Source organism: Platalea leucorodia (genome assembly GCF_965183815.1).
Source record: "Platalea leucorodia genome assembly, chromosome: 7".
In the NCBI taxonomy this organism is placed as follows: Eukaryota; Metazoa; Chordata; class Aves; order Pelecaniformes; family Threskiornithidae; genus Platalea; species Platalea leucorodia.
The window spans coordinates 52582184-52596411 of NC_138829.1; the positions used below are offsets into that span (position 1 = coordinate 52582184).

Genomic DNA, 14228 nt, shown 5'->3' on the forward strand with positions numbered 1-14228 from the left:
AATGGTACAAATTAGTTCTGCATGCAAGCTACAGAGCTCACCAGTTATTTGTCTGCAACTCTTACAGAACACCTGCAGATAATGGCTTATTTACTGCAAATACCATCCAACACTCACTTAAATTTTTGCTGGTGTGTGTGCATTTCTCCCAATTTTACCATTATCTACAATGTTCACAGAAACTAAGTTTTGAGCTCCCTTAAGAGTTGATTTATCTGTTCAAAAAAAGTCTCCAGGAATATTCCCCAACTCTTTAGAGGGTGCATGGTTCCTTCTAGTAGTTGCCATATCTGACTTTTGCAATGGAAAAACACACCTTTTTAATGGCCTCATAGAAAACACCTTCTCCTCCTGTGCACAGATTGCAAAATCATAGCTGACACCAAGTGTAGTGGGGTTTTGTGGCTCAGGGTGGGGTGGGTGTGGAAGAAAGATTAGATGAGATGAAAATCCAGGTTCATCTGTATGAACAAATGGTTTTGAGGCAGGTAAAAGGGAAAGACTTGCAAACAATTCAAGTTCAATTCATTGAGGCTTCACTATAGTTTTGCCTGCATTAGCCACACCCTACCTAACTCTCACTATCCAGCTTGAATAGTAAGTTCAGATGTGTAACTCCTTCTGAGTATACACTTTCTAGCACTAGAACACCTGCAAACTTGAGTTTTAGAACATGGGTAATAGTCAACTTTACCCAGACAGTAAAAAGCATGCTGTTAAAACCCAGACAGATAAAAATTCTCCATAACTAAAGATTTTTTTTTTTTTTACTCAGCTATTAAAGACACAGATAATGTGTAACTTTTTTTTTTTAAATCATCCACAGCTGGGCAGACCTTCTAAGTGGAAAATGCTACCCATGTGCATTTTCATCCTCTTGGCTCTGACTTGAGAACACGAATACTAACACAGCAGTTTAATTTGCTTTCATATCTTTTGTGAAAGACACATCCAGGTAAGTCTCTGATCTGATCTGAATTCTCTCAGTGCCAGGAGGCACACAAGGCGCGAACATCGTTCTTCCACTTCGTCGGTCCGCGGCTGCGTGCTCTGGAGTCAAGGGCCACAGCGCAGTCTTCCGTCGGTTTCCCCCTCAGGACACGACCGATCCAACTCCATCTCCTCCTCCTCACTTCGTTACCGATTTTCTCCATCCCCGCCATTTCTGATGCTCGTCGTTTCTGCAACTTTTTATTATTTTTTTTTTCTGGAAGGAGGTAGTTGGCCTCCTGCCCAACCCCCATGACTTGGAGGGCCAGTGGTTTTTCTGTCAGGGTGGCCTTCCCTTAGGCTGCGTTGGTTCACGGCACCTTCTTCAATTTTATCCGGTGCACCCTCCAGAGAGGGATCCCCTATCCTCCACCCAGGGGACGCGCCTTCTAGCTGTGCAGCCCCGGCCGAAGGCATCCAAGTAAGTCACCAATACATATTTCTGAGGCTAAGACATCCTCCTCTCAGAAGAAAAAAAAAAAAAAATTTAAACACATCATACTTCAAGCTGCCAACTCTCAAGCAGGGGAAGCAATCAGAGAAAAATCCAAAGAAAGAAAAAAAATATATTTATATCATTTATATCATATTTTATGTCAAAATTCATTCCTACAGGGCAGGCAACTCTATTCTGAGCTTCTCAATTGTTCTAGAACCAGAAAATTTCCAATGTTTGAAATGAAAACGAAGTGTGACAGAGAAAATAGGAAACTTGGTGGCCATGAGTGACCTTCCTTAAATGGGATAGAATTCACAAGTAAGCCACACTTTATTTGAAATAACTAGTTATGCAAATTAAAGCCTCCAAAGCTCCTTTAAACTATATGCAAAATATAAGTAGTGACCAATATACATCTAACACTGGGTAATTTATGACTCAGCGGTCAAAGGTGACACCTTCTATAAAACAAAGGATTAGGTTTTTCCTTTTTAAATTCTGCTGCTTTGAGGAGTTCAAGAAACAGCATTCTGGCTTTTGTATTAAGCTACAAGTGCTAAGAAAGAACACTATGTTATACAGACATCCCCTATCATTAGACATCAGAGAATAAATGTCATAACCTTTCATTCTTTCTCCTCCTTGAATTATTCAGTCAACAGCAGAGACAGCTTGTTATCCAAGAGCCAAACTCTTGCTTTTTCTCTTCCTCCATAAGAAATGTAAAACAGATACAAATATACTTCTATTTCAGAATATATTTTTATGGCATCACCAAGACACTGGTTTAAGTGATTGAACTAAGAACAGTATTTGAAGACAGATACACAGCAGCAACATTTCCTAGGTTACTCCAAATGCCACGGCTTTGTGATTGTCCTTTTAAAGCAAGCATTCTTTGTCCCAAAAAGCTTATTTTTATATCTGCACAAAAACTTGTAGAAACTGTCCTTTACCAATTATTTGGAAATAATCCTTGAACAATAAATACATAAGGCCTTTCACAACGCCTCAAATATCCAGTAGGCACCATTTCTAAAACTAAAGCTAGAGAAATCAGCTTAGAAGATTTTCTAAAATTTGACACACTGAGATTTCAACCCTCAACAGCCTCTTCAGACAAAGTATGGTTACATAGGAATACTCCATAGCTTACGTAGCATCCTAGAAATGACAGGCTGATGGAAAAGGACATGACAAAGTGCCCAAGCACCCCACAGGGTGCAAGAAGGAGCAAAACCTCAGAACAACGAAGTAGCTGGCAGACCACTCATTCAATGTCACAAAAAATACCCTTTAGTCTTACCTGAAGAGCCAGACATAAAGATTATGTTATTTAGGAAGTCTGAGAAACAAGAAAAAAAAAATTCCACACTACTAAGAAATAAAGCTTCAGGTGGCCTAAGCCAAGATCAAGAAAGCTCCCAGAGATGTGCCAAGGTGGGAAACCCGCAAAACACCTACCTACACCATGGACAGCCCAGCTCTTTACTTCAGGAGCACATGCAAAACAAAAACAGGGTACGTCTGACCACGACTGTCATAGTGAGTCCACTGAAAAAGCATTTCATCTCTTACAGCAAAGCCAAACCCAAATCTTTATTTTAAGAATTATCTAGAGAAAAGAGAATGACAGAAATGTGGCATAACAAAGCAGAGCTGTAGGTCAGGACATCCTACACGCTGGCTAATTTGAAGCAATGTAAGTCTCACGAAAGCATTTTGTTTTGGTTGATCCACAAGATATATTATCACTTAGGCAGTCTGTGCTGTTGTTTTTTTAATTCATATAAAGACAAGTACACCAGGCAGGCCTAGGGATATGTCTCCCTCTCAATTTATAAAGGTATAAAAGGAAGCAACTCCACCTTCTTGACAGCCATACTCTAGCGTGAAGTTTTGTATTAAAAAAAAATAAAATTAATTACATTTCTGGTCTGCTAAACACTTTTTTTTTTTTTCCTTCTGAAGTCCAGCTAGGACAGTTTTAATTTGGAAGAACAGAAAAGAATGTATTCATGCAAAATGAATGAAAAAAGTACAAGGACTGGACAAAGCATCTATGATTCTGGAATCCAAGTAAAACTGAAATTTCCACAGAAGGTACACTGAAGTTATTGACAAGGATTTAAGTGCATTACAGCTGTTACGCATAATCTGTCCCTAATTCAAAACCTGGAGAATATGGCTTAAGCCATAAGTACATACAGTATTCCATAAAAGTTCTCAAATGACATATCAATAACCTATAGAATGTAGCAGCATGGTACACTTTCATCATGTTTTTTCCTTTTCCTCTTGATTTAGTTAAAACCAGCACTGAACAGCAGAAAAGAAAAAGAATGTCTACAAAATCACATTATTAGTAATACTATTTGATTCCCAAACCCAAAAACCAAGAAACTCACTAAGCAGGTCCACTCACTCCACAGCTCCTCCTCATCCACCAAGAGGTTTAGAAACACAAAGCAGACAACACTTGCTCACACTCTCTGGCTTTTTTTTGGCTCTTAAACACGGCAGAAAGAAGACGTCAAGCTTCTGTCTTCACTTACTGCCACCTCCTACCTCCAATCTAATTCTTGCAGGCTGAGGATCAAGAGTTCCCTAGGGCTAATTTATCACCTTTACTAGCACGTGTAAAAGGTCACTTCCAAAAAGAAGTATTAATAAATGTTTAATGAATCACATTTAATGTAACAACACAGTGAAATTAAAGTCAGCATACACTCAAGACAACCTCAAGAAAGGGCTACAGAGAACCTCTGGAATCACCATCACGAAATGTTGTCAAATCCTGAGCCGAATGAAGACACGTCAAGGTAACTCACTCATTCATCTCCCTCTCAGACAAAACTCAAGCCAACAGTGGTCCTGGAAAAAGGACAGAACGACCAAAGGAAGAGCACTGCACTTTCACAGGACACCACGTGCTCTTTAACAAGAACCCATAACAAAAAACTGAAAATCAAGCCCTTTGTGTAACCACACCAAAGACACAAATATAATTTCCATCTTTCCGCTTTTTATAGTAGAGGGGAGAGTTATAATCTAACACACTTGCAACTTAATTACTCCAGTTGCATAATTTTTCACCATAGCTCAGGAACAGCACACTTCATAGTTTTATTGAATAATAATTACCTGTTTTACCTCTATAGTCTCAACAGGAAGACCAGAGTTCAAAAACTTTAATTCTGCCTGCCACAAAGACAACTTTTATTACTGTTTAAAGGAAGTCAACTTAAACTGGGGAAGCTCAATTTCCTTACATATAAAAGATAAGCAATAGAAGCTATGTTAGCAGAATATTCAGAATTAGCTAATACTCATACAGCACTTCAGAAAGCCAAAGTGCCAAACAGTATTCAACAACTATTATATTATTAAGCAGGGACATTTTTAAATACATATGCCAACATTTGAGGTTCTCAGACTATTGAATCACACCAGGAACTTACTATTGCATTTGCCGTCAGTGTTGGTTTTTGCAATTGCAGTAAACCTTTGTACTGTGAAGACAATACTGTAGCCGATTCACAGTCAGGAAATTCCTTCACCCAGCAGACTGTCCCCATTAAGCTAATCTAACACAAAAAACTTATATAAAGTATTTATTAGTTTAAAAGCAGTTGAAGTTGCCTTAAGCCCTTTATCAGCCAAAGCAAATGAACCAATTTAAATCAAGCTTATGTCAATTTACTGGCATCCTTGCAGAAGTCACCCATGGATTTAACATCAACACAAAATGACACCTTACATCTGCCAGTGTTGGCAGGCAAAGCGTGAGTCAAGCAAGTGTAAAGGAAACAACAGCTAACTTAAAAATCCTGTTTATTACATGGACCCTCAACACGCTTACCAACCCATCACCCATTCTTTACACTCTTTGGAACTTCTCAGTAGAGTTTTGTGGCTTAACAATTATTTTCAATCTTTAGCAAACAGAAACCACAAAGATGAAACACTGGTGAGCTCCACGTTCTGATTTTTCTGGAAGAGAAGGAACCAAAAGAATTGTTGGCCCATAAACTCCTAACAAACAACTGTACTGAACAATACTCTGTGGGACGTACTTCCCATTTTCTCACCTCTTCTCACTACAACTGTTTAATCACCCAAAATCTCAAGAACTGCTCAAAATATCCTTTGATTCTATCATGAGACTTTCCATTGCCTAACTTAATGGGGGTAGGACTCTCCAGAAGTATTTTTTCCAGTTCAGAAGTCCCAGCTGTGGGCTGTCAGGCGATGGCACATCTTTGACTTTTTCAGAAAGCCCCAAGCATCCAAACAGCACGTGGCTTTGGCCAGCCAGCATCTACAGTGAATGTATCCTAATTATTTGCTCGTGCCCTAAGTGAACTTGCAGTGTTGTTGGATGCGTCCTGTTGGAAAGCAATACAGAGAAAAAGGAAAATAATCCATATGCCTCAAAATCTCTAAACAAAATACTGACTCCATTGTGCATAGTAGAATTGCACCATTGGTGGCCTGTGCCATAAACTGGGGGGATACTTATTCTACTGTCAGTCTTCCCTCGAAGCTCAGGTTGATACCTATTTGAGTTCTTCACAAAGGTCTTGAGCAGAAAATAACAACTGTTTCCTTCAAGTGTTCTCAGTGCTGTGTTTTTTTTCAGCCACATCAACTCCCACGAGAAATTCTGAACTTAAAGCCAAACGTTTTGAATGTTTAATAGCTCTTGGGTTAAAGACGTGCAGAAAAATTAAGAGGATTTCTTAGAATGAAGAGCAATAAAGTTACCTACAATAGCTTCTTTCTAACAAAGAATTTAAACCTAGTTATTGTTCTCGACCTCAAGATGGCAGGTTGCTTTCATACAATACAGTATGTTCACAAAAAAATACTGATCTAACATGAAACTAAACCTTGTCATTAAAGCTATTTCTGAGCATCACAAATAGTGAAATTTCTTTTATTTCTGCTTTGACAAAAAGAGAGACAACTACTTTTAACCCTACATTGCTGGCCAAACTTTAACTAGAAGCAAAGTTACATTAGACACTCTTTATAAGTCACATGTGTCTGTATTCTAGGAGAGGTTTTGTAACCTTTATTTGTTGTTATGCTGCCAGACCTTACTATAACAATAAAGGATAAGAAGTTCCCAGAAACAATCTCCATGTTTGCTAAAAAGTTACCTTGGCTTGCATTATTCAAGAAACATGCAGGACTGAGAAAATTTACAGCTGGAACAAAACCCATGGCCTATTTTACTAATGACTACATTATAAACAAGTAAAAAAAAATCTTAAAATAAAAGTTAAAGCACCTGAGATTAAAAAGAAGGTTCAAAAACATCAAGAGGCAATGGTGGAATTTACACCGAGCTATTGATGAAATACATTCACACTCTTCTAAAGTATTGACTTTGTGTGTCATGCGGATTTATGTATTACAAATGCATCTACAGTATGAGTAATTTTTAAAGCATCCAGAGATTTAATTTAAAATTAAACAGTAACAAATTAATTCACACACCATACCTGAAAGACAGTTAAAGCCGTTATCCTTTGTCTGGAGAGAGAAGATCCAGTGCTTTGAAAGCATCAACTTAAACTTCAGAGTCAGTCTGGAGTTTCAGTATTTCCTCACTATTTCAAGAGGATTTATGACCATAATTTGTGACAGACCCTCACATCATGCTAGTAGGAGTTACTAGGAAAATAGCCCCCTAAATCAATGACAGACTGATTGAAATGGCACTGAAATGCAGTTGAGGACTCCTACATAGCACATTTCCCTGTCATAAAATTAGCAAGTGTTCTTTCCTGCTACATTCTACATTTAAACATAGTGATAGGTTTCATTAGCTTTAGGCTACCCCAGGAAAAACAGTATGAATTAAAAGCGATTTTAGGATTGTGCTGAAATGCCTTTTTTATTTCACACTGCATCCCTAGTTTCAAACTTTTGTAACCATCCTGTCACACTTCTCTGTTCACCTTCCTTTATCTTGTGTTTCTTAATATCAGACAAATAGTCGTTCCATTAAAGAAAACTAAGATACAGTCACACAATTTTGGGAAATGTTCTAGCACATGACAAGCAACAGCTAACGAAGTTTTTGTGAGTTTAAGTAAAAATAATTCTTGCTTGAGATAATTCTTAGTCAAGAACTTAAACAAGAATTATCTCAACTACTCCCAGGTTTTAAGAGCCCCACATAAAACACCTGCTGTGCAGTATTAAACATTCAGAACTTAAAATATTTTCAGACAAAAACATGCTGTTGTCATAACCATCTTGTTCCTGAATACTTTGCACAGCCAAGAGATTCCTCCCTTCAAGGAAGCACAAATGCAATTTTGTCTTATCTCAGTGAGAGTCAAGTATAACCCATATCTGAAACAGGTTTATCATTATTTCAAGCCACATAAATAAAACCACTCCCGACAGCACCACAGATAGAGCAAGGACTTAGCTTCACAGCAAAATTATTTCACAGACAACATATTCAGGATCTATTATAACATGCCAAACTTCCCAGAAGCTTTAACACTGCAGAAGTTCCAGCACATCCCCGATCTTGCAGAGATGTTTTTACGTATTTGTAAGATAAGCACATGAAAATACTTTTAAGAGGTAAAGTCCCTTAAAGTCAGGCTTCTGCTTACAGAGTGGGAGTTCTCAGGAATGGAACTAAAAACATGGAGAGCATCTCATAGCACATCCATGCTCCTTCTAAAAGGACAGATAAGCTGTCCTTAAAAGTACCATCCAGATCAACCTAACAAAAGAACCACATACCTTCCTACTAAGTAGGCAGAACAAAAGCAATGTCATTAAGATTTATAACCAAGACTGTTTAGCTAATTACTAAAAAACAGTACATTAAGGATGGTGACTATTGACACAAAACATCATACACTATATTAAAAGAATCACTGTCTCTAAAATGAGGTGAATGAAAATCAAACTCCAAGTTACAACTCACTTCTTAGTTTTATTGTGAACTCTTATTTTCCTAAGAGTTCCAAATGCAAAGTTATCCCTTTTTAAAAATATTTCTTTCTATTAGAGTCTATTAAGTAAATGTAAGGAAACCTACAATGCACACTATCAGCCTGTTCTCTCTTCATTTAAGACTCTTATAAGTTGGGTTTTTTTCACCCTAAAGCTACATAGCTTCGTTCCATCAAGTAGGAACGTGAACGTCTTTACACAAACGTAAGTGTTCAGAAAGGAACAAGCCACACTTCAGGTTTTCTGAAACATTTTTAGAAGACTGAGGCAATGTGTATGGAGAAGGTGCATCCTGAGATGCAAAGGATCTGACAGAATAAGTAATACATAATACACACCTACATAGAGCTCCAACTAAAAATATAGAACAATGATGCCAGCAGAAAATGGTCAGTTCTCTTGCTCTAAATGACAGTTCTAACAATTACAGACGGTTTGAAAAGGTGGGTGGCCTAATAAAAGAGGCCCTGAGGTGATGTTCTGACAGCCTTGGCCACACTGCCGAGTTTTCTAAACTACCTAGGAAATCTCCACAACTAGGCTTCAGCTTGCTGAAGCAGCGGGGTGATGTATGCAGGCAGATCAGATGCAGCAGCAACAAACCAGAAGTCTTGCACAGCAGCCCTAACTCCCTATCTTCGGCGATACAAAGTCGGGACCGAAGCAGGGCGCAGGGAGAAAAGGTGGGGAACGGACCCGGGCCCTCTCCCCACGGATGCTGCAGGCAGAGCACTGCCTCTGTTTATGTGTGCTTTTGAAGTATTAGCACGTTCACATAAAAATGTATCGCAAAGGGAAAGCAAAGGGCAGGCTCCGTGCCCGGGACGGGGCGCGGGTTAGCGAGGGGCCCAACGCTCCGCCTGCACGGGGCAGCCGGGCTCCAGCTCCGGCAGCGCCCGCGGGGCTGGACCCGGGCCGGGCACCCGCACCCCGACCCGGGCCGACCCCCGCCCGCCGCTGCCTGCAGCCGGGCCGGCCGGTTCCTCCCGCCGCAGCGCCACCCAACCCCCCCCACCCCCCGCCGCCTACAGCCTTAAAACGGAGCTTGGGGGGGGGACACTCGCCCTCCCCCCACCCCCTCCCCAGCCCTGCCAAGAGTTTGATGAGCGACACCCGACACCCGCCTCTCCAAACCCCAGAGAAATCCCTGGCCGGGACCGCGGAAGAACGGGGTGGGCGACTTTTGTCTCTCTTTTTGCAACTGTACGCGTTTACCTGAGCCATACCCGGGGGGAAACCGCTTCACCCCCCCGGCGGGACGTGTCCCGAGGGAAGGGAGAGGAGAGGCCTCCTCTTGTTGCGCCCCCCTTTTGCAGAAAAGAGGGGCGAGGAGGAATAGTTTGGAAGGGCAGTGGGGGGAGACGGCCCATCCAGCCTCCCGTCCCTCCTCCCGTCTCGTCCATGTGCGCGTCCTTTCCCCCCCCGCCGGAGCCCGGCCCGCGCCCCCAGCCCCGCAGGGTCCCGCTCCCGCCCCCCTCCCCGCCGCCGCGGCCCCCGCAGCCCTCCCGGCGGAGCGCCGGGGAAAGTTTGCCCAAGTCCGACAACAAAAGGGACAGCGGCGCTCGCCTCCCCGCCGACCCGGGCCCCGCGACGCCCCGGCGAGCTTACCCCCGGCCGAGCCCGGCTCGCACCGCAGCACCGAGGCGGCCAGGAGGCGCAGGAGCAGCAGCAGCGGCGGGGCCGCCGCCTCCATGTTGTGCCGCCGCAGCAGCTGCCGGAGCCCACGGAGCGTCTCAGGCAGGCTCCATGCTCGGGGCGCTGTGCTCGGCGAGGAGGGAGGCGGGGAAGGGGGGAGGCGCTGGAGCCGACCGACCCTCCTCCTCCTCACGCCGCCGCCAGGGAGGGGGCTGGGATCCTCCGCTCGCACCCGCAGCACTGGGAGGAGCCGAGGACGCACCGTCCCGCCACAGCGTACCCCACGCGTGGGTACACCTGGCCGGAGAGGCGGGGAGGAGGTGGGGTTTGAAGGTTTTCTTCTTTATTTTTTTTCTCGTTCCTTCTGGAGCAATTACTCCAAAACCAGCCAGGAAGGTCGGAGACGATGGCTCGCTGCGTGTTCAAAAAGCAACGTTTCTTTGGTAGATTTAGAAGTTAAGCGTGGGGATGCCCGCCCCTTTTTCTGTCTCCAGGAAAATGGGTGGTTGTTTTCTTCCCAGATGGAGGTTTGCTTTTGCCTTCCTCCTCCCACCAAAACAAAGGATTTATAAAACCACACTTCTACAAAACCTGACTTTACAAAGAAAGCTACATTCAACAACAGGCGCATTCAGAAACTGCCTCGTGACGTGAGGCCTTTGCAGTGCTGGGGACAGGTTGCAGAGAGCTGAGCAGCACCCAGCTCACAGTGAAACATCCTGCACCTTTTGCACATCAGATACTGCCCCCACCTCCCTAGCAGGGATCAAAACAAACAGCATAAGAAGTCAAGAATTTCCATGTGAGTCTCCATTTTCCCTTCTACTGACACCAATTCTACAGTAGGAAAAAAAGTTGCTAGATGGCCTTGTATAGAGATGGAAACAACAAGGGTCTGCCTGGCACCCCCTTAACCATTTTTGCACGTCTCCAAGCAGGAGCTGTAAATCACAAGCGAGTATTTAACAAATGGATGTTAAGTTTATTTAATAGTTTCATTTCATTTCAGAGATGAGCAAGTTCTAGGTTTCCCTGTTGCCATGTACTAATTTATCTGCCTTGCTGTAGGTGCTACAGCAGCAGCTGAGACTTCTTCTTGGTGCCCCTTGGATCCCTGCCCATCTCAAATACCAGGATCAAATATTCAGGAATTGTTTTAGGTCCTGTTGGTTACTCCATTGCAGACTTCCCCTCAGACTTCCTTTCCTCAGAAGGGGAAAAAGTGTAGTGGTTTGTTTTGTTTTTAAAGTCAGTGGTATTCAACTTAGCTAAGAAAGCAGTTTAAAATTTCAAGGAGTTACAAAAGGCTTATAGTGCTGACCTTAAAGTTGACCTGCAAAGGAAAATAAAGTCTTCTTCTGTATCTTGCTGCTGCTTTAATGTATAACATGTATTTTAAAAAGGTGGCATTTTAGGTGGCATTTAAAACCTAGAAAAATCTCAACTTTCTGGAAGACAGGAAAACTAGAAGTTGGTCTTTCTTGATAGAAGGTCTGTAATAAACTGGAGCCCAAATCTGGGCTGCTGTAAATCATTAATGGCAAAACTTTGTGTGAACAGCAACTGAATAAGGGTTTTGTTTTGGATCTGTTAAAAAAAACCCGCCCAACACCAGACAAATAACTGGAAGAAAGATTTCTTTGTTGAAGACAGTGATTGGACTTTACTTTTGATGGGTCCAACCTCGTGCATCGTGGAAATTACCCAGGAGTCCTGGCATCGCATTAATTAGGGATAATTAAAGCCAGAGACAGAGAAAGAGCACATGAAACAGTTGCACTTGCAGCAGGCAGTGAGGAGCAGTGGTGCATAGACACCAATATCCCAAACACCCATCAGCTTGGGAGAAGAGCAGCACCCGTATGCAAAACTGGTTTGTGTGTCTCCACAGAGAGCCAGGCTGTCCTGTGATGGCATCAGTGGCACCACCTGAGTCCCTCTTGCCACCAGGGCAATTGGGTTCCCTGCCCTGTCCTCCCCCTCTCCCTAACAGGACCAGGGACCGGTTGCTGAGATGACTTACCCATAGTACCAAAGAGAGCGTCAAGCCATGTGGGGTGGGTGAGCCTGCCGATAAGGCTGCTGGGGGGGAGCAGCAACTTCTCTTTCGGCTGGCAGCTGCTCCCAGCACTTGGTATCTTGGGGCCCAAGGTCCCACACTAGGATGTAATATTGCTGTTGCTATCCCTGATCCATCCAAGTGTTGCTTGTTTATCTCCCTATCTGACCCTGTCAAACTGCATAGGCAATTTAGGATTGGCAGCATTTTATACCAACAGGGAGAAATAGCAGCATGTGAGCGGCTGCACTGGAGAAAGAAGCACTATTTTATCCAAGAAGCTAAAATAGATAAAGATGACACTGACTGACAAAGGGATTTGGACTGACAGATTTCAAAATAGAACATTTTTCAAAGGAAGGTACCCACCATAAAAAGAGATATTGAGACCATTTAGATCCACTGGTGACTGATCAGAGCCACACGCCAACCTTGCTGCGATGGATGACTATTCATAGGCGTAAACCGCAGATTTCATACCACATTGAAGTTCATTCTTCGCCATAGCACGGATCTGGTATAAGAGCTCATTTTCAGAGTGGAGTATTCTTGCCTGGTACCCCCTTTCCTTCCTGACTAGGTCTACTGCAATTAGCAGATTGGGTCATAGACTCAAAGCTAAAAGAAAATGAGGAGAGAGGCCAGGCCATGGAGGGAGACAACTAGGGAAGAAAGTCTTACCAGGATGCATCTTTGAGGCTTTGACCATAGCACCTCCGCTAAAAAGACGTTAATCATCATGATCTAAAGCAATGGCAAATCTAGTAGCAGCCAGGAATGCAGTATTCCTTCAACCCCAAAGATGCCATCTTAAACTCAGTTAATATGTTGTAGGGGAATTTGGAGGAAATTAAAGTTGGGTGACTCTGAAAAGAAGCCTCACCCATGTGCTGAGAAAGTTGCCTTCCACCTGTTTTCCAGCCCTGCAAGAATTCCTCCAGCAAAACCAGGGGAGGCAAAGGTGTGACATTCCTGAAATGTCTGATATATACATTTCTGTAAGAAAGCAAAAAACAGTTTAAAAAAAAAAAAACACAAAAACAAAAAAAAAATTTACCAGGATGGCAAAAGCATGGGCCTATCCTTCCTCTTAATGGAAGAAAGAGGGATTGCTTTTGATACTGCTGTATGCTCACAGGGCCTAAGTAGGATTGCAAAAACACAGCCAATACCCCATTTCACGTAAGATTTCTTGTGTAATCCTGGGCAAGTCACAGTCTAGCATTTCCTCAGTTTCTCCTACAATAAAAGGAGCAAGGGGAATAATTTTCCTAACTTTCATCTTTTCTGTGTATATTGTGAAGGAAGTTGCAGCAAGTTTGGGGCCTGGCTGTAGGAAGCAGGAAAGGGTGAAATCCAGACTGGGAGCCCAGCACTCCCCTGCCAAGCTGTAAGCAGGCCAGTTCTTGCATTCTGCCATTGCCATCACTGATGGAGAAAGGAGGGACATGCAGAGACGCAGGAGGGAAAACAAAGAGCACAGCTGTATCTGAGCACCTAGAGATGTCCTCCAGGATAACCTAGCCTTCCCACCACAGCTGGGAAACTTGGCTTGACTGAAATGCTCCAAATGTTTTCTGCATGTTTACTCCTCCTGGATTTCTCCCTCCTACCCCAGTTTACAGCATCCTCTCCCAGCTGCCAGAGCTGTCTGAGCTCCTGTAGAGCTAACATCTAATGACAACTGCAGAAGCCCCTGAAGAGAATTTACTGCCTTATAAATGACACCCAGGTTTATTTTGTGATGAACATCAGTACCAAGACGTGCAATCTTTATTCCTCTGGGGCACCACTGTTAAGTCAAGATGAAGTCACTAGATCCAGATAGGCTGAGGATGTTCTTTGGTGTTTTGCAAAGGGAAGGTAAAGTGAACAGTGAGAAACAAAGACAGCATCAAAACATTTTCCTTCTCTACTTTTAAGGCCATAGGACAACATCATTTTCCTTTCCCTGTGTCTCAAATACATGTCTTCACACTTCCTCTCCCAGCTTTCAGCTAGGAATCATTCTCAAACTAAATACAGGTAGGGACCCCTATTCTTTCTCACCCTGTATCACAAGAGAAAATGTTTACAGGTAATCTAGAATGAGTCAGAAATTACAGAAGGTTCCCT

The 14228-nt window shown here is 42.9% G+C and overlaps 1 protein-coding gene across 3 annotated transcripts in view; it reads right to left on the reverse strand.

Moving 5' to 3' along the window:
* Window positions 1-14228, reverse strand: part of LRP5 (LDL receptor related protein 5) — a gene marked incomplete at its 5' end in the record, with an annotated part of 238636 nt that overhangs the window by 153013 nt on the left and 71395 nt on the right. The window contains one exon of one of the 3 annotated variants that reach the window (XM_082318164.1): window positions 10028-10127. The exons of 1 other annotated variant lie outside the window; for it this stretch is intronic. In XM_082318164.1, coding sequence (XP_082174290.1) covers window positions 10028-10112 — 85 coding nt within the window. Of the gene's footprint in view, window positions 1-10027; window positions 10128-14228 lie in introns of those variants that run through there. One more of the 3 variants, XM_082318163.1, reaches the window with a different exon arrangement.